The sequence below is a fragment of the Panthera onca genome, chromosome A1 (genome assembly GCF_046562875.1).
Source record: "Panthera onca isolate mPanOnc1 chromosome A1, mPanOnc1 haplotype 2, whole genome shotgun sequence".
Taxonomy (NCBI): Eukaryota; Metazoa; Chordata; class Mammalia; order Carnivora; family Felidae; genus Panthera; species Panthera onca.
The window spans coordinates 49,100,770-49,120,211 of NC_138339.1; the positions used below are offsets into that span (position 1 = coordinate 49,100,770).

The window sequence follows — 19,442 nt, forward strand, 5'->3', positions numbered from 1 at the left end:
AAAGGTAAGCAGCCCTTCTCAACTGGTCATGGGAAAACCCTTTGCTGTGGCTTGGGGTCTTTCATTGTGGCCTCACAGATGGACTGGTTGTCTCTGTGGGAACTCTTCTGAGGAGTCCTCATGAGATGGACCCTATCCAGGCTGAGCAGTGGGAGATTAACACCAACAAAAAAGAACTGCCAAACCAGACATTTCGAATGACAATTTATTTTAATTAAATACAAACAAGGGGGGGAAAAGGCACCATGGCCCATTCAAGTATTTTGCATAGATGTACAAATATTGTAAACAATTAATAGGTGGACAAGAGAGAAGAGGATCTGTTTTCCGTGAACAATCTCCAAATAAAAAGAAAATTCACATGCCCTAGATCCCAGACACATACACACAGCAGATGGTGTGAGAGGATGAGCAGAAGGGTGGCTCTGGGGACACTGGCTTGGATTCTGCAGAACCCCTCTTAGCAAGCTTCCCTAGGGATGGGGCACCTTTCCAGTTGGCGTTCCCTTGGCTTTCTTGGGTGGCCAGCAGAGCTGTTATATACACATTTAACACAATCCTGACTTTAGAGCTGGTCCCCCATTTAAAATACACAAGTCTTCCATACCCTTTGCCAAAAAAGAACAAATTTGAACATAGGTAAGGGGAGGTTTTATTCAAAAGGATTATGGCAAGAGACAGCAAGGAGCTACTGCAGTATGGAGAAGGGGCTCTCACAATACTATAGGATCTGCAGGCATCTCAGAGCTGGGGCAGAAAAGGGCTTTTACAGGGAGAAGTAAACAATGCTAAAAACAACCGACAGCAAGTCGGTCCCTGGGTAAAACTCCCACTGAGACAGGCGGATGGGGATGCTAGCTCCCTTGCGGTCCCTTGAGGTTTACTTTTCAGAGATGGCTCCCAGGTTCTTAAGAAAAGCATTTACAGGGCTGTAAAACTGGCAGGTTAAGTTAGCTTTTAAAAAGATTTCCATACAGCTCCATCTGAACAAAGGACTGGTTAACTCCACCAGCTTTAGCTAGGCTCGTCTCCCCACCAGACTCTGAACTTGGGCCCACCCTCAGCCTGAGCCAACCTACGGCCCTTCTGTAGCAGCCCCCCACAAGGAGGCTGAGTGCAAGGATGCTCCTACTGCAGTTCTTTCTAGTCACATCCACTCCATCCTATCAAATAAAAGGCCCCTTTATGAGCTTTGAGATACTTGCAGATCTTACAAGAGCTCACTTGAGCATTCCCTCCACTGCCAGCACCCTGCCCCGAATGCAAGTTCCCTTTCCTTGTCTTGCAGTAATCCTTTCAAATAAAATCCCTTTTAACCTAAGGCCATATTTGTTTTTATTTGTCACCTCAAAGCAGCACAGGGCACAGGAAGGAAAAGGGAGCACGCAGTGGTCAGTCTCACTCTTGGGCAGCCTGCTCAGCCTGCCAATACGGTGACTCCCAGTCCCTGGACACAGCCAGAAGTGAAACAGTAAATAGAACCGGCCACCAAAAGTCTCCATCAAATATAAAAAATTCGACCTTCTTCCAGTTCACAGTACAATTTTATGGGATAGAGGTGGTATTAAAATAACGGAAAACAAAAACAGAAAAAAAAGAAAACACAACCCAGGACTCTTTCTGGTATGGCTCCAGGGAGAGTGGATTTCAGGTTCAAAAGGCTCATGCAGCCACAATGGCTGTGGCATTTTCACTTCAGAGCCTTCGACCTCCTGGTATGTGGGAAAAAAAGCTAGACATACCACAGGAACGTCTGTGAAGCATGCAGGTGGGCATAAGGGTGACTTTTTTTTTTTTTTTTTTTGCCAGGGTGTCTTCACCTTTACTTTTCTGGGACCCAACCTTGAGGCCTGGGGCATTTGGAGTAGCACAATTACATGGAAGGCTGTCCCCTGACCTAATCAGGCAGCAAGGAAGGTGGAAACTGGCTATGGGGATCAACCAGGGCCCTTGTCTGGGAGACAGACACATGAATATCAGACTACCTGAGGGAAAGGAAACTCATTTTCCTGAGATCTTTCTAAATCTACCTCATGTGTGTCCCCAGGGGTACATTCCAAATCTCCCACTTGTCTAAAACCCGAGAACACATATCGAGCACCTGTTGTGTGCAGAGAACTGTAAGGGGGCCCTGGGTTGGTGGCTGGGGAGTAAAAGCTCAAGCTTCTTCCTTGTACTGAGGTTTTCAAGCGTGAACAACGGCTCACTGCAGGAGGTGGGGACAGCACAGCACCCTTCTGGGGGTGGAGACCGCCACCAGAGAACATCTCCAGTGACAAGTTGTCCAATTTAGCAGAGCACCACAAAGCCTTCCTTTCCTGCTCTGGGGAGGGCAGTACCCAATGCAGTGGCATTTTCCCAGCTGCTTCGAGTTCTTTTTATAAAAGTCAGATAAAGGCAGTGACCAGAAGAAAGAACACGAGGAAGTGGATGATAAAAAGCCTGGTGGCTCCAGCTCTGACTCTGTTCCATCAAGACTGCTGACTGCTACTTCTCTACAGATCTCTAGGGACAGGTCAGCTCTTTGCTCAGAGGGCAACAACCGTGACTCCAATCAGTAACCAGACCTAGGGAGAGGCTGGGGTTCTGCCCCCTTTGCCCTCCCTGAGGACCTTACTTAGATTTCCACCAGGGAGTAGAGGGTAAGACACCCTCACTCTGCTGAGGTCACAAAACCCAATGGGAAAAAAAAGCTTCGACCCCCACAGCCATGGCCTGAGTGTCCTCTGGTCAAGAGCCGTGAGAACCACATAGGAAATCCAGTGGCCAACCCTTGCAGCAGGACCCTCACTTGTAACTCACAAGCACCAGGTCTCTGGGAGGCTGGGACTGCTGAAGACCCACTCACTGCAGCACCACACCTTAGGTAGATCTGAGTGGGGAAGGAGAAATTTCTGAAGGGAGAAATCAAAAGCGCTGGGCACTTATTAAGACAAGGAAACAAAAGGCAACCAAGAATGATCCCGAGGTGAGAGCCACAACTTTGGCATTGGCTCAGAGGAGGCCCAAGCCTGGTGCTCCCTCTGCTGTCTATACTGCCCACAAATAGTACCTGTTGGAGTCAGGGCGACCCGTGTGAATAAGGGGAGGTGGGGGTTTAGAGGGGTGGGAGGGGAGCAAACTTCACTTGCTCACATGTGGCCACAGAGCCAGGAGTGGTGGCCTCGACCAGGCCCTGAACAGGGCCACGGTGGAGGCTGGCCTGACCCCTCTCGATCTCAGAGCTAAAAGGGATGAGTGACTGCCCAGCCTCTGTCAAGCCTGGGACCTTTAAGAGAGATAGAAGAAATGGAAAGCTCTCATGTATACCCTCCACCACAGGATGTGGATGAATGGCTTCTCCAAGCCAAGTTGTGGGCTGAAGGGCTGAACAGGACTTTTCCCAGCTGGGCCTGTATGGTGATACAGCCCAGACCATCCCCACTGGCACCTCTGAGGTGACAGGCCAACCCAAGGGAGGTTGGAGGAGAAGCTTCCATTTGTCTTCATCTGTGTTCTCTCCTCCCTTCCCTGGGGCAGTATATTGCACAAAACATTTTGATGCCACTGGACAGTAGTCTCTCTGGGCCTCCCAGGAAGCCAAGGAGGCACTGAGTCAAGAAGGAGATTTTTGGAGATGCGGTGGTTCTGGGAGGAAGGAAAGAGGGGAGGAGGAGCTTGGAGGTGGCCAGACATGCTTTTTCCAGGTTCCATGGCCATGGATCCTTTGGGATGAGGTGGGGTTCAGAGTCCTCAAGGAAAGGCAGAAACCCCTTTAGAGGGGTTAGATCTTCGGGCCAATCATCCCCCCAGCCCTCTGTGATCTGTATTCAGGAAACTGTGGAAACAAAGAAAGGGGAGGGAGAGAGAGATCAGCTAAATGTTGACCAATGGGGTCAATGGGATCTGTCCTCTTGCTTTTGACAGGTCAGGAGGATAGACCGTCAGCTAGGAATGGTTTCCCGTAGAAATGTGTCGCCGTGCCTGTGCATCCAGACTATCAACCCTCCAGTGAGAGGTGAGGTGATGCCCCCAACCTGAGCTGCAGTTCAGTTTACACATTTCCCAGGCCTGGTGGGAACAGAGGGCAGTCGGCCAGCTTCCTCGCCTCCTCCCCTCTGCCCCAACTTCCAGGACTGGCAGCCTGAGAACATGTCAGCCCCAGGGGAGAGGGAAGAAGATGGGCCATTTGTAAATAGCCTTTCACTAGCCAGCAGTGTATATAAACTAACTGCCTTGACCTTCACAGCAGCCTGATGGGGCAGACTACTGCTGCTTCTTATTGCCTCTTTCCAGAGAAGGAAGCTGAGACTCAAGAATGATTTGCTCAGGGCTATTTGGCTGGCCAGTTGCAGATCCAGGTTTGAAGGCACCACAGTTCAGACTCCTAAGCATCACCTTTCATATGAAAGAAAAAAACTCTAACCCTAATTTAAGGGATAGTCATGCAGGCACCAGGAAACACTAAGGTTTGGTCCTTGGCTTTTGCTCTGGAAATTCATCCCTGCAAAAAGGAGCATGAATTGGTCTGTTTTCTCAACCATTCTTGCCTCTTGGAGCCCTCTGACTCCAGTGATACCTTGAGGGTTTCCACAGACTCACCTTTGGGACAGGTGCTGCCAGAGGCCGGGACTGAAGAGGGGTAGTGGCAGTGGGCCGCAGCACGGAGGCGCCACCTGGCCTGGGGAGGCTCTTACGGCCTGGCACAGGGTTAGCCGGCAGTGCCTTCTGCGGCGGTCGCGGCCTAGAAACATCCTGGGGAGAAAGTCACAAGTCTTACTCAAAGGCCGGAGGGGCCTGTTTGAAAGAAAATGCTCCCGATATATTACAGATCAAAATCAGATGAGAAAAAAAGGATATACTTTATGGTCTTATTTTTTTTTTAATTTTTTAAAATATTAAACCTTTCATTTTCTTAAACCAGTTTTGTAAAGTGGAGTGTAATATACATACAAAAATGTGAATCATAAATATACAACTAGATGAATAATCACAAAGTGAGCACACTTTTATAATCCCTACCTGGGGCATGAAATAGAAGATTAACAGCCCCAGAAGCATCTACAGGCCCCTCCCAGGCATTGCACTCCCCTCCTGCCTAAAGGTAGCCCAAAGGGAATCCTTGTAAATGGCAAAGTGGATCATGTCACCATGCCTCCACCACTGCCCCCTTCCCACAGAATGCAGAGCAAAGCCTTGACCAAAGCCTGTGGCACAGTCTGGCCCCTCCTGATTCTCTAGCCTCATCTAACTCCTCAGGCCCCAGAGCCATGACCTTGATGCTCCTTCCTTCTGCGGGACTCTCTGCCATCATAAAACCTCCTATCAGCAGGTCCTTGGACCAGGAAAACTCTCTCCTCTCTCAACCCTCACGGTCTGCCAACTCCTGCTCATCCTTCAGCTCTCACTTCAAATGTCACCTCCTCAGGGAAACTTTCCTAGATTTCTTAGAGTAGATCAACTCTTGCTGTAGTTCCTTCTGAGCACCCTGGAGCTCTCCTTTATAGCACTGATCACCACTGTAACTACACATGTCTGAGTCTCTTCCCTAGCAGAATATGGGCCCTGGGAGGCACGGATGGCATCTGTTTTGCCCTCCAGGGCCTGGTATAGATTAGAAGCTCCTAAATATTTGTAGGGGGTAGAGGAGGCTACAAAGTTTCACCACTACCTCTCAAAGGGTGGTCCCTAGAGACCTCCAGGGTGATTACCTAGCTAGGAATGGTGCAGCTGAGATCTGGACTGCGAATGCCCCCAAGAAAAGATGATGCTCCCTTCAGCTCGGGGGATCCCAGGGCCTAAGCCAGGACCTGGCACACAGGGTGGTGAAGGGTTTGGAGTTAGAACCGGGTTTGAAGCCTGGCTCTTCCACTTACAAATTCATATGTTGCAGCCCTAAGCCCCAGGACCTCAGAATGTGACTATATTTGGAGACAGGAACTTTAAAGAGGCAATTAAGTTAAAATGAAGCTGTTAGTATGGGACCTAATCCAATCTGACTGGTGTCCTTGTGACAAGAGGAAATTTGGACACAGAGACACTGGGGCCCAAAGGAAGGACCAATAGAGGGCATGGGAGAAGGGGGTCATCTGCAGACCAGAACCAACCAACCCTACAGACCCCCGATCTTGGATTTCTAGCCTCCAGAACTGTGGGAAAATAACTTTCGGCTGTTTAAGCCCTTGCTCAGGGGGTCAGTGGGACTCAGGGTCTCTCCAGCTGACGAATGCACTTGCCGCCTCTGCTCGTGATTTCTGACCTCTTGCTCTTCTCCCTTCTTCCCTCTCCTCTTGCTGCCTGTCCTCCCCCTCCCTTTCTGCATGTATATTTTCCATCCCACCCTTGACTCAGATGAGAAAAATGGGAGACAGGCAGATTCACATCATTGGCGACCCAAACCTGATGCTCTCAACTCTGCCGAACCATGATCCTGCCCTGTGTTCCAGGGAACCTCCCAGAGCTGGTGCCAAACCCACGGATGGGGTCAGCCGGGGTCCCAGTGAAGCCCAAGGAAAGCAGTCCCAGAAGGAAAATAAACAGGTCCTCTGCCCCACTTGAAGGGTCACACCAGAACACACAGGACAGCTCTGGAAGGTACCGTGCTGGGACACTGCCTGGGAAAGATTTGTGCCTATGCCGTGGGAACTCCTGTAAGACAGGCACAGACAGGCCAGGTGAACAGGCTGCTGGCAGGATGACTCACACCTTCCAGGGGCCTCTGTCCTTGACTGCCCTCGAATTAGCATCCCTCAGTTAAGACTTCCCGACTAGTGGAAAGTTCAATTTGGTGGAATAAGTACTGTGATGAGAGAGGTACTGGGGCACGAAACTCAGGCTTGGGGGTCAGAGAGGGCTTCTGGGGAGGGGGAGTGACAAGTAGGAGGAGATCTGAGGATGAACAGGGCTGGCCATGCAAAAGGAGGAAAGAGTGTGCCAGTCAGAAGACAAAGCATTCCCAAAGGCCTAGAGGAGAGAAAAAGCACAGCAAACTGAAAGAAGTTCATTGAGGGCATTGGGTAGGTAGTGGCGTGTCAGAAAACAAGCCAACCAGGAAGGAAATCCTCTGCAGTTCAGGGGCTTCCTGAGGAGTAAACTTCCCCAAGGTCACCTCTCTCACCCTCTGTGTGCCCCTGCATTCACCAGGATGCAGGGGAAGTGGTCGCTCACGACTCAGTGAGCTCCGTCTTCACAGCCTCTGTCATTCCTTGCTGCCGGTGGCCTTGAAAACAGCATTGCTGAGAATCTGCTTACCTGGGAGAGGATGCAATTTGGTGCCGGGGGAACTGGCCGGCTGGGAGGAGGCCTCCTGGATGACTCTTTCCTCTCTACTTGGGACCCGGCCCCTGGGGAGCTCCTAGCAGCCCTGCTGAGGTGCATTGGCAATGGTGCAGGTGGGGATCCACCATGAAGATAGTCTGGAGGGGGCCGAGGAGGAGGTTGGGAGGGCTTCCGTGGGGTTTCAGGGGTATTGGTCACCTGTATGCATAAGACAAGGAATGTCTGAGAAACAGGAGCCCTCAAGATACTGAAAAAACTCAAGGAAGGGTGTCCCTGTGTGTCTCACTGAGAAGACCAGAGACCAAAGGAAGGACATGCTGACCTGCCAAATCTCCAGGTTCCCAGAGGTCAGGTACAATCTTTAAAGTCATTAGGGGATGTCGGAACCAACTGAATCTCTCTCAAGCCAAGTTTGGCTTTTTTACCAATCCCACAGGCCCACAGAGCCTTAGGAAAATCCAGCAGGGTACTGAAGGATAAAGGAAAAGCGGCAAAATTCAATGGTGCAGAGCCCTTACCTTTCGCTTGCCCTGGGGAGTCTGCAACTTAAACGTTGGGTTAGCATGGCCAGTTCCACTGTTCTGAGACACCCTGAAGGGACAACTGGTAACAAGGAATGGGGGAGAAGGAAAAGGGGAAATGTTCATCAAGGGTCACTGCCTGAGTTCCCTCTGGCCCAGAATAGTCCAGCAAGCAGCTAAATCTCCCCAAGTCTTCTCTGGAGAAGTGAAGACTCCCTACATATGGAGACACTGTGTGGCCAGTGGAGAACTCTCATGTAAAGAGTTGCCCCTTACAAAACAGAGTTTTCCTCATCACCTTCTCTTTACCCTTTTAAGAACTTGCTCCCTCAAGGAGACACAAGGATGTCACCAGCCATCAACCAATTCCCTTCAGGCATAGATCCAGAAAGACTTGGGATTTTAAATCCTTCCATGAAAAGTATAATTTAATAGGGGACTCAAAAACTACACATCCCCAGGATCCAAAAGAATGAATCACTGGGAGGAAAAGAAAGCCTTTGTCTTGAGTCGATATCCAGCGCCCCGCCCCCCCCCCCCCCCTCCCGCCGGGACTGACTTAGGTTAGTCCACCTGTATTGCCTCAGTTTCCTGCTCTTTAAAATGGAAATCAAATCAATTTAAAAAAAGATGGCAAACAGACTTCATTTTACATTTCAACTTGAATTGGTTAGGGGCAGTCTGATGAAAAGGATTCTGAAGTGACAACCAGTAGAGAATACTTAGAGTAAGATCAATTAGTAATGTTTGCCACATTGGCGAAGCAAGGCAGAAGGGAAGATGGCGGCATGTACTGCTCATTTGCCTTCCCTGATTTAGACCCACTATCACCAGTTGTTTTTACCCGGTTCTGCTTACAGAAAGCTTTATGGTCCATCAATGGACCCAAGTCCTTCATGGCACCCCATCATACCTGAACTGTTGCCTCAACTTGGAAGGGAGGGCTAGAGGCTTGAGCTGGCCCAGTTTGTTGTTCTGTTTACAGTAGTGGTACATCAGCATAAGGAATGCCAGCACAAATACGGCCGTGAACACTCCGGCTATCACAGGACCAGCACCTTCCAGAAAGAGAACCCAAATTAGAAATTTAGAAGCTATTTGGGCTGCAGCAGTGGAATTCAAACACTGTATTCCTGATTCTTCTTCAGATATTTTATTTGCACTTAATTTGTATTATTTATTTTAACTTAAGAAGTATAATAAACACACACACATTATGTACCCCTAGGAAACCGCTAATATTAGCTTAAACAGCCAGGTCAACTTGCTTTGTGCAGACCTCATAGTGAAGCTTCTCCAGACACTTCTGTTTAATTTAAAAGTTCCTTTTGAGGCAAGGAGTTCAAGTTCTATTATTATTTACCACTAGCTTTTAGCCTGAATCATGGTTTTTCTGGACACAAAGCAACCAACCCCAGATGCTGAGAGGCTGAGACCAACCTAGGACTAAAAGTCTCATGGATAATCCACAATTTCATATTTGGTTTCATCAAAGCTGCCTCAATTGTCACAAATTACAAATTTAAATGTACAATGTACATTTAAATGTACAATTTAAATGTACAGACACACTACTTTTGTCTGTTTTATAAACTAGAGTTTCTTCTCTAAGAGATTTTGTTCACACAAAAGTACTTTGGTATTAAAAAAAAAAAAAAAAAAAAGCTTGAAAACCAAAGGGCTAGAATCTCTGTGGTTTACACTAAAAACTGTAGTACATTTTTCTGGTTGTCTGTTTCTCCATTTGAAGCTTATTCATCCAGGGAATCTGAACCATTACAATGTGCCCCAGGTTCATGATTGTTTTTATGTGGCTGAGAAGGACAGGTTGTCACTCCACTATCCAAAACTAGATGAGATCATTCAATAACCTCTGATCTGTCTCAATCTCTCTTTCAACCAAGCAGTGTTGCTCTCCTCAGTAGAAATGATAGAGAAAGAGCAACTGACATGAGCCCCTGACATGAGAGACAGCAGGCTGCCAGCCTCAGCCACTCTCCCACTTGGCTCTTCTTTTGTGTTCCTTCGTCTACAAAATCAGGATAATGGAGCTGACTCATTCTTTCTCTACAACAGGCCACCCACCCAACCTCACAAAAATGGGCAGAGGCTCTGAGCAGGCCAGGCACTCACTCTCAGGGGGCATGGGCCCACTGTCGATGCTGCCCCCCTGGCCGGGGGTGTTGCAGAAGGGTGGGGCCCAGCCTCGGAAGCAGTGGCAGTTCTGGTTGTTGTTGCAAACCTGAAGTGAGGGAAGGGCACAGGTGTCAGCACCCTGGAGAGGTCCAGCCTCCTCTAGGGCCTGCCCCCCACCCCCGCCCCGCCCCAGTGGACATCAGTGCAGGGGAACCCAGGAATCCCCCGGGGCACACGCACCCCATGGCCATTGCACTTCTTCCCACAGCCTTCCGTTTCAAAGAAGGAGGTGTTCCTGCACTGCCCCTCGAAGCAAATCTGTATTGAGGAGGAAACCAAACTGTCAGTGCCACAGAAGGCACACTGGTTAGCAATCAGGAGATGGGGGTTTTACACTTAGGACATATGGGACTCGAAAATGCAACTCACTTCAGGTTATTACACTGAAAAATTGAAAATGACCTAAAAACCAAGGACAGGATGATAGTTAACTAAATTCTGCTATTAGTTTTATGATGAGGGAGAAAATAATAAACATTATATTAAGACATTATATTTAATATAACAAATAGATGTTATTACATTCTATATTAATATGTTGGTTATATGTTAATTACTTAAGTGTATATTAATATGCATTAATTTTAATATTGTCCTTAAAAATAATGATGGTGACAGCAGTCTACTCTGTGCTATACCAAATAAATGCTTCACGTGTTTTTTCTAATTTCCTTCTCAGTTAACTCTGAGATAGGTGCCTTTATCTTCCCAAGGCTCCTGGATTAGAGTCAAGTCCATTTCTTAAGTCATATAATAATTCATGATGAGGACAAAAGTGATAACAGCTAGCCCTTCTAAGTGGTTTACAGGGATTATCTCATTTAATCCTTACAACAGTTCTCTGGGGTGGGTCATGCTATTACTGACATGTCTTATAATGGAAGCCATGGAGACACAGAGAGGCTGGGAAGCTGGGATTTGAGCCCAGGCACCTTTCCTCCAGAGCTCACATCTCTCAGTCACTCCCCTCTCCCTTGAGTGAGACTGGGACTCACATGGTTGTAGCCACACTTGGTCCCGGTCATCACCAGGCCCGGGTCCAGCATGTCCCCCTCCTCCTCAGGACCACGGTAGACATGGGTGCCCCGGCATCGGATCTGCCTCCCGTTCAAGATGATGGTGGTGTCAATGGGCACTGCATTGGACTCCAGGGGCCGGGCCTCAGAACTCTGACACTGGATCTTCCCACACTTGGCATCTCTGAGCCCAAGAGAGAGGGGGAGGGAAGGAGGTAGAATCAGAGGAGGGGAAGAACTGGGGGACAGAAGAGCTTCAATCTTTCATTGCTCAGGAGAGCAGGCATGGATAGGGGAGGGGCCGAGGAGCAATGAGTGTGCCCTAGGGACCCAGCAGGAGAGATCTCATATGAACTTAGACTAAGGATAGAAAATTAGATCCTTGTCCCCAAGCAGATCTGTGCCAGAGAGCTGGCCTTGGGAAGTCCTCTTTACTGCAAGGACAACTGCCTTACCTGAGCAACCTGCCCCTTATGCTCCACCCACCCCCCTGCATCCAGGAGCTACAGCCAGAAGCCTGGTGTCATTCCCACTCCCCATTCTCCCTCACTCCTGCATTCAAGTAATTCCCAAGCCCTGTCAATCCTCCCTCATATATATTTACCCCAAATCACACCTCCATCATTTTGTCACCTGGACAGCAAGAAACTGATCTCCCTGCTTTCAGCCTTGCCTCCACTGGTGTCTAATTTCCAAACTCCTCTCAAGCTAAAGTCCAAATTCCCCTAGTCATGCATTCAAGGCTTTTCATGATCTGGTCTCCCTGCTCAACTGTCCAGGTTTGTTTCTCAGTAGCTCCCTCTCCACTGTACCCCAACATTGTACTTGAACTATAACAAACTGTTATCAGCTGCTTTTCACACCAGTTTTCCTCTACTCATCTATCTACTCTCCCTCGTACCAGCACAAATCCTTATCTTGTTCAACTGGATAATTTCTCCAGATTTCAGCTTAAGCACAGTTTCCCTTGGGACACCACCTTGACCTACTAAGACCAGATTGGGTGGCTCTCTCCACATTCCATTATCATACAGTATCATTTATTAAAAGTTCCATGTACTCAGCATAGTATCTGGTACACAGCAAACCTTCAACAGATGGATGGATGGATGGATGGATGGAGGATTAGGTGGATAGTTGGTTGAAGGAAGGAAGGAAGGAAGGAAGGAAGGAAGGAAGGAAGGAAATGAATGACAGGGTATTCAGATGAGGGTATTATTAGCATTCCACAGAAATGACCCAAGAGAGCTGATTCCCTGCTCAACTGTAAGAAGGACCCAAAAGGAAGTCTGACCAGCTTTCTAGGAAGCACTGCCATTGATACCCTCCCTTTGACTTCCTTAGGCTGAATGGTATATCATCCAAGAACAGGCCTGGAACAGCTGTCTGACTCTGACAATTTACTTAAAGACCCAAGTGGCTGAGGTGGACAGGAGTGAGGACAGAACAGAAACTGCTCTGTCACTCCTCATCTTATGGGGTCAGCCCTATGGTCATCACCTCATGTTGCACTTCTTGTGTTCCCCATTCATGTCCTTCCCGCAGTTTCCAAAGGTGTCCCCTGCCACATTCACCTTCTCAAAGCAGAGATCGGGAGCGGGCCGGGCTCCTGGGTGGGCAAGAAACATTTATCAGCACACTAGCCAACTTTAGGAGAAGTCAGAAGCCCCTTAAGGTAAAAAGCTAGCCCTTGGTAAAATCATGAAGTTAAGAACATTTTTTGGGGGGGAGGGAATGTTGAGCTTTTTCTTCCTGTATCCCCATCAGGTTATTCCACCCCCAACTTCTCATCAAGACCTACCCATAGAAAAGGATGTTATATCAATTCTTTATACCTTACTGAGATTGTATACCTGTGGGCGGTTTGTGTGCTAAACCTACTGACTAATTAAAAAGCCCTGTTCCATTTTAGATTTTAAAATAGGTAATATACGCACAAAATTATAAAGAAATAAAGCATGTCTTGATATTTCTAACTAGCCATTCCAGCTCCTACTTCCCCACAACCTGGAGAAGCCATCACAATTAACAATGTATCTTCTATCTTGTATCTATCTTGTGTATCTTCCAGAGATATCTATGTAATTAAAAATGGCAGCAATGTTTTTTTCACTTAACCTATTGTACGAAATGGGTTTATTCAGTACATACAGAGTTGCCTCTTTCTTTCATTCAGCTGCATAGGGTTCCACTACAGGGATGTACCAGACTTAATTGGTCCCTACTGGAGGATATATAGGTTGCTATTGCTATTACTAACAATGTTGCAGTGAATATCCTTATAAACTTATCTTCACATACATGTGCAAATAGAAGTGTAGGATATACTCTTAAGTAGCAGAATAGATTGGTCCGGTTGTATGGTACATAATAATTATTAAATTAATTTAATTAATTAAATAATTATGTTAATTTTTCAGTCTTTGTCAATCTGATATATGAAAAATCTCATTTCATAGTAGTTATAATCTGCTTAATATGAGTGAGGTTAAATATCTTTTCATAGCTAAGGGTCATTTGCATTTCCTTTTCTGTCTCCATGATCTGCGCATTCTTCTGTTGGTTTGTTCTTACGCATTTACCCACTATGAGAATTTAAAGCATCAAGGAACTAGGAAGAACACTGTCCACTGTCTCTGAAAGCCTACCCTGAGTCAAGGGGAAATAAAAAGGGAGTATCTAGAGATGCGATTTTGAAACCAAGGATCTAAGCTATGCTGAGGGCATGAAGGGGGAGGCTGGCTTGGAAGTGGTGAGGCAGGAGGAGGGACATTCTCTGTAGGAGAGTCCTTACCAGGCCCCCACAACTGCTGGCACTGCTCCTGGTAGGTGAGGCACATGCCATTGTAGCAGTAGGCCTGGCCGCCCTCACAGGGAGTGCCGTCCATCTGGTAGAAGTTGGTGGGGCATTGGGGAGACTTGCCCGTGCAGAATTCTGGGAGATCACACTGCCGTGCCTGTTCACGGCACAGGGTCCCAGGGGCCAGCAGCTGGACCGAGGAAGGAGAGGGGAAAAAACAGTCAATTTCCCACAGGCCCTCAACCCTACAGCAAAGGATTCGTGAGCATCACTTTTATGGAACACAATTCCCCATTTCCATTATTCCAGAGACCGTTATTTTGCATGACCTCGTTAGCTCAAATCATCATCATCAGCCTTACAATATGAATAACGACTCAGAGTTTTCATGGTGTTTTCACAAATGCTAGCTCATTTTCTCTTCTAAGTTTTAAGAAGTAGATAAGAAAAAAAAAAGAAGTAGATAAGAATAATATATATGCGACAATTTACAGTTTACTAAGTAAACTGCTTTACTAATAACAGCTACTTTTATGGAGCTCCCATGTAAGTGCCCAGTACAAATATTCCCTCATTTACTTTTCATGAGAGTCCTAGGTAATATGATATAATTATCCCTATTTTACAGATGATGAAACCTGAGGCAGATGAGGTTAAGCAATGTATCAAAAGTCTAATGGGTAGTAAGTGGCTGAAGAGCCAGGCCCACTAATATATACACACAAATGTGTGTCCACACATGCACATACATACACTAAGCTAGTATTCACAACATCTCTGAGTTTACAAAGCACTTTAGCAATAATATATCCCCATTATGGAGCCAAGCACTGGGCTAAGTTACACATACTTATCCTATGTGATCCTCACAATATCCATGAGGCAGAAGCTGCTATTTGCCTCTTTCTGAAGATAAAATAACCCAATCAATAGCACACCTTGGGCAAATGGTAAAGACTAAGTTTCCAGCTTCCCTTTGAATTTTTCAGCTTCCCTTCCACTGGGTGGTCAGATAATGTGCCTAGACTCAGATGGTTAGTAGGCTGCCACCAAATTGCATTACCAGAGCTTGGACTGAAGGTCTCAGACTCTAAGCCTCATCTTTCTGCACACGCTTCTCTCCAGAGAATCCTTTCTGAGACTCAAACTGAATGGGCACTGTCCATACATACTTATTCTTCAAGCCAACGTCCAAGACTCAAAGGGCCCCCGCCCAGCACAACCTCCATGGGGAGACACCAGGTCTACTCTAGAGTCAAACCTAATGGTGAGTTTCCCCAGGCCTGCAAGGAAAGGTGCATCTGAGAATAATGCCCTCCCTACTTCCAGGCGACCCCACACAGGGGAGAGAGAAGGCAGAGAATGGGCCCAGCTGAGCAGCTTGGCAAAAGCATGGAGCCTCAGCTGCAAGGGTCGGCACTGGCCGTGTGTGGAGGAGGAAGACGCAGGACAAATCTCTACCACCAAGGAGCAGGATGGAGATGGAGAGGACCCACCTGGAGCCAGCCTGCCTAGATTCAAATACCAGCTCCTTAATCAGCAGTGGGACCTGGGGCAGCTACTTAACCTCTCTGGGCTAGGACAGAGTAAATGGGGATAATAACTTTCTCATGGGATTGTTAGAATGAATGCATTCAAATAGAGCACTTGAACAGCATCTAGCACATAATGAGCACTTAGCAACTGGTAAGTGGAAACATTAAGTCCACAATTCCTAGCTGAAACTTTGGGGCCAGATGGGCTCAGACTCCTCAGATTTCAGAAAGCAGACATAACACATATGTACATACACATGTAAGTATATGTATATACATGCCTTCATTACATATGTATATTATATAACCTCCAGCAGGGCCTGGGGTTATACTTTATAACCAAACACATTAATATTTCTGCGACATTATAAATATTCACTTTAAGTGTGTCTTTTTTCTTAAGTTTACTTATTTTGAGAGAGAGAGGCAGAGAGAGAGGGAGATAGACAATCCCAAGCAGGCTCCACATTGCCAGTGCAGAGCTTGAGCCAGGGCTTGATCTCACCAACTGAGAGATCATGACCTGAGCTGAAATCAAGGGTCAGACACTTAACCAACTGAGCCACGCAGGCACCCCCTGGACACTTATTTTTTGAAGAAAAATCTCCCATCTTCCAGGTGGTACAGCCCTCTGAGCTGATTTGAACCCAGTGAGGCATGGCAAAGGAAATGGTAAACTTGGACCAAGTGGCATCCCAGCTCCATGTTTCTGAAACTTTGATGCCATCACTTCCCCACCATGGAGGCTGAATTCTGGCCACCAGCTCCCAGCAGAGCACTGGGCTGTCCGGTCAGAACCCCGGGCAGGGGGCAGTGGGGAGGACCTCCTACCTTACACTGGTGACAGCAGGCACCGTGGGCACACTCCGCGCCTTCTCTCAGGGTGCAATTAGAGGCATTGCAGCAAGGGTTGTTACATTCCTAAGGAGGCAAAGGGGAGTGGCCATGAGCCTCGGGGACAGCAGGGCAGGGAAACAGGGGTCAGGGTGGGGTGAGGCCTCTCACCCACCTCCCACATTTCCTCACCCCTCCCCCATATGCCCCTGGGGCCCAAGCTCCCCAGAAAGTCTTTACCAATAATTTCACTTTATAAGTTTATCATGAAGGCAATGTATACTGATCACAGAAAATACACAAATGCATAATCATCAATAACATCACAACTCAGACACAACTACATTTTGAGTGTGAATATTTACCCAGGCCTTTTCCCTTTCACATATATAGATACATACTTATTTTGCAAAATCCTAGTATCCATACTGCTTTTTAACGTAATACAATATGTACATTTCTTCCTGAAATCCTATAATCTTCAAAAACATGATTTGTAGCATAAACTTATACTACATAGGAATACTGAGATTTTTCTCATCCCCAATAGAACAGTCAGAGACCCTGTCTTCTATTGCTGCCCCCTGTGTCCCCACACATTCCCAGGGGCTTTAATCCCATTTAAAAAATGGCCATCAAAAGCAAGGGCATGCGGGAACAACTTCCGAACACAGTTTATGTCAGTCCTGGGGCCTGCTTCCTCAGACTTCTCTCACTATCTGCAGCTCTTCCTCAACCCGCACTGGCCCAGACCTTTCTGGGAAAGAAGATCTCCAGGGGTTCCATGTTCTCCTCTCTTCCTTCTTGCCTTATGGGTCCTGATTTGCTGATGTATAGCATGAGACTTAAAAAGATGATGAGACACCCCAATGACTCTAAGTGTCCTTATCCCACTCCTACTATGTTCATAGGCCTATTCTAAACCATTTCTTGACAATGTGCCAGGCTCCATATGCACAGGTCCATCACAGCCTTGTGAGGCAGGATTGCTCCCAATTCATAGACGGGGAAATGCAGCTCAGACAGGTCCTATGGCTGGTCAAGGCACACACCCGGCAAGTGCTGAAGCTGAATTCAAGCCATGTCTGCCTGGGGTTTGTCCCATGCTTATGAACCATATCATAACCATAATGGTCCAGGTGTAGCATGTTGGAGGCATGCATCCCATGCCTGACTACAAGGCCCATCTGCTTGTTTCCCTAGGAGAAGGAATAAGGACACTTTCCTTCCATTAATCTCCTACCATCCTGGGCCCCAGGCAGACTGTGCTTCTCCCGCTTCAGGGCATGCTTCCTCCTCTAGCTGAAATGTGCCTTCTCTCCTTGTCCTCCTTAGTAACTCCAGAAGTCACACTCCTACCTGAGTAGAGCAGCTCCTCTCATACTGCAAGTGCTCACAGCACAATGGCATTGGCCCTCCTAAGCCCTTAGCACGGATTGTACTCATACACTTTCGCAATTATTTGGTCAGTGTGTGTTTCCTCCAATAGACGATGTGTTCCACAAGGACAGGAACCACATCTATTTTTGCTATCCATCCTATCCCTAGCACCCAACATAGTATCCCACACTCAGTAAATATTTGCTGAATAAGCAGCTGCTCTGAACATAAGCCAAGTGGCTGAGCACACTCATGGACTGTTCCTCAACCCCACTAGACCCTCCATGATGATGGAGAGGGGCAACTCCCTCCTTTCTGATGGGTCTGGACTGATCTCTTTGAACTATGGTGGTGAGAGTGGCAGAGCCTTTAACTAATTCTTGATTTATTATGAAAGTTACGTGCTGACGTTAAGAACAAAAATCAAACCATAGAGAAGGCTATAAAATCAGTCTTACACACACCCTCAGTCTCCCCTCCACACTTTACTGTTTTGCATATGTTAACGTACATATTTCATCCTTCAAAAAATAGACATGAAAGTATCCAGTTCTGCTTTTTGCAGAACAACACACATCTGCCAAAAATGATAGAGCTATGCTGCATGCCCTCGACTCATCTGGAAGATCAGAAGGAAGGAACGAGCCCATACACAAACAGTTCTGTTCCTTCTTCCTCCTAGAAGCCCTTTCCAGACCTAACGGTACTTCCTACATCTCCTTTCAATTACCTCTTCTTCAGGATACACAGTACATAATGAGAATTTAGCAAGTGCAAGCTTGTTATTTTAAGCAACCTCAAAGCCCAGGTTCAAGTTCATATATCCAGCTATGTGGTCTCCAGAAGAAATTCCGTGCAGCTGGAGGACCAAGGAGGCCATCTGTAACTCTACTGGGGAGATTATGGGTTTTGGTTAGACCACACTCTCACAGGAAGAACTCCACCCTGACTTGGACACCAACAGTGCCAACCTCAAACTGAGAGAGTCTACATAAATGGTCCCTATTGAAAGCTTACTTTCCACATCTTATTTGTGATAGGGTCTTTGATAGCCATGTGTATGTGGGAGATGCCTATGACTAAGAAGTGTTCAGTTGCATTCTCTTTGACTTTAAGATTTAAAACCAATGAACATTCTTCCCTTCCCACTAGCACTACGAAGACACCTTACCTCTTCCTCCCCACAGTCACATTCTTCCCCATCTTCCAGGTACCCATTCCCACACCTCCGGCCTCCATACAGCGTCCTGGTGTCTGGCATATTGGAGAGACACATCCCACCGCCTGACTGTAGATACCTGTCCAGCTCCTTCCTGTTGCATCTATTGAACACTCTTGGAAAGGGGTGCCTGGCAGAGAATAAGGGTGGAGTTAGTTGGGAATCTGGGCATCAAGCAGCCAGAACAGTGTTAATCCTGCTGCCCATAAGGCTGATTCCACCTAGACTCAGACCCCTATAGTCTCCTACATGCATTCTGTTCCCTCAGAACATCACTGATACATTATCTTACAATTTTTTCTAAGCATTAAGAAATATTAACCACCCCATAATGTTCTTTTTTTTCCCCCTCACTGTGCATGGAGGAGGTATTTGAGAATCAGAAGCAGCGATTTCTGCCCTTTGTAGGAAGGGGTTGAAATAAATAAAGGGTTATGAATGTGTTACAATAGGTCTGAGCCTTAGAGCTGAATAAAATACTAGCCAACTCAAATTTTTCCTAAAGCTGATATTAACCGGAGATTTTCTTGGGACAAAAGACCAAACCAAAAAAGGCCAAGATCATGGGTTAGATTTCTTCATTAGGTCAGTGATCTGATGACCTCTATTCTAAGGATGCAGGGCAACACTCCAAACTCAACCAGCCAATCCACAAATGGATAGTTTTTACCACAAGATCATGAA

The 19,442-nt window shown here is 47.0% G+C and overlaps 1 protein-coding gene across 1 annotated transcript in view; it reads right to left on the reverse strand.

Moving 5' to 3' along the window:
• Positions 1-191: 191 nt before the first annotated feature.
• ADAM19 (ADAM metallopeptidase domain 19) overlaps positions 192-19,442 on the reverse strand; it is an 82,849-nt gene continuing 63,598 nt past the window's right edge. The window contains exons 12-23 of the mRNA XM_060634847.3: positions 18,711-18,888; positions 16,157-16,246; positions 13,785-13,980; positions 12,491-12,599; positions 10,970-11,174; positions 10,155-10,232; positions 9,912-10,020; positions 8,692-8,836; positions 7,776-7,860; positions 7,231-7,455; positions 4,582-4,734; positions 192-3,817 (exon numbers count right to left, since the gene is read on the reverse strand). Coding sequence (XP_060490830.1) covers positions 3,764-3,817; positions 4,582-4,734; positions 7,231-7,455; positions 7,776-7,860; positions 8,692-8,836; positions 9,912-10,020; positions 10,155-10,232; positions 10,970-11,174; positions 12,491-12,599; positions 13,785-13,980; positions 16,157-16,246; positions 18,711-18,888 — 1,627 coding nt within the window. The 3' untranslated portion in view covers positions 192-3,763. The remainder of the gene's footprint in view (positions 3,818-4,581; positions 4,735-7,230; positions 7,456-7,775; positions 7,861-8,691; positions 8,837-9,911; positions 10,021-10,154; positions 10,233-10,969; positions 11,175-12,490; positions 12,600-13,784; positions 13,981-16,156; positions 16,247-18,710; positions 18,889-19,442) is intronic.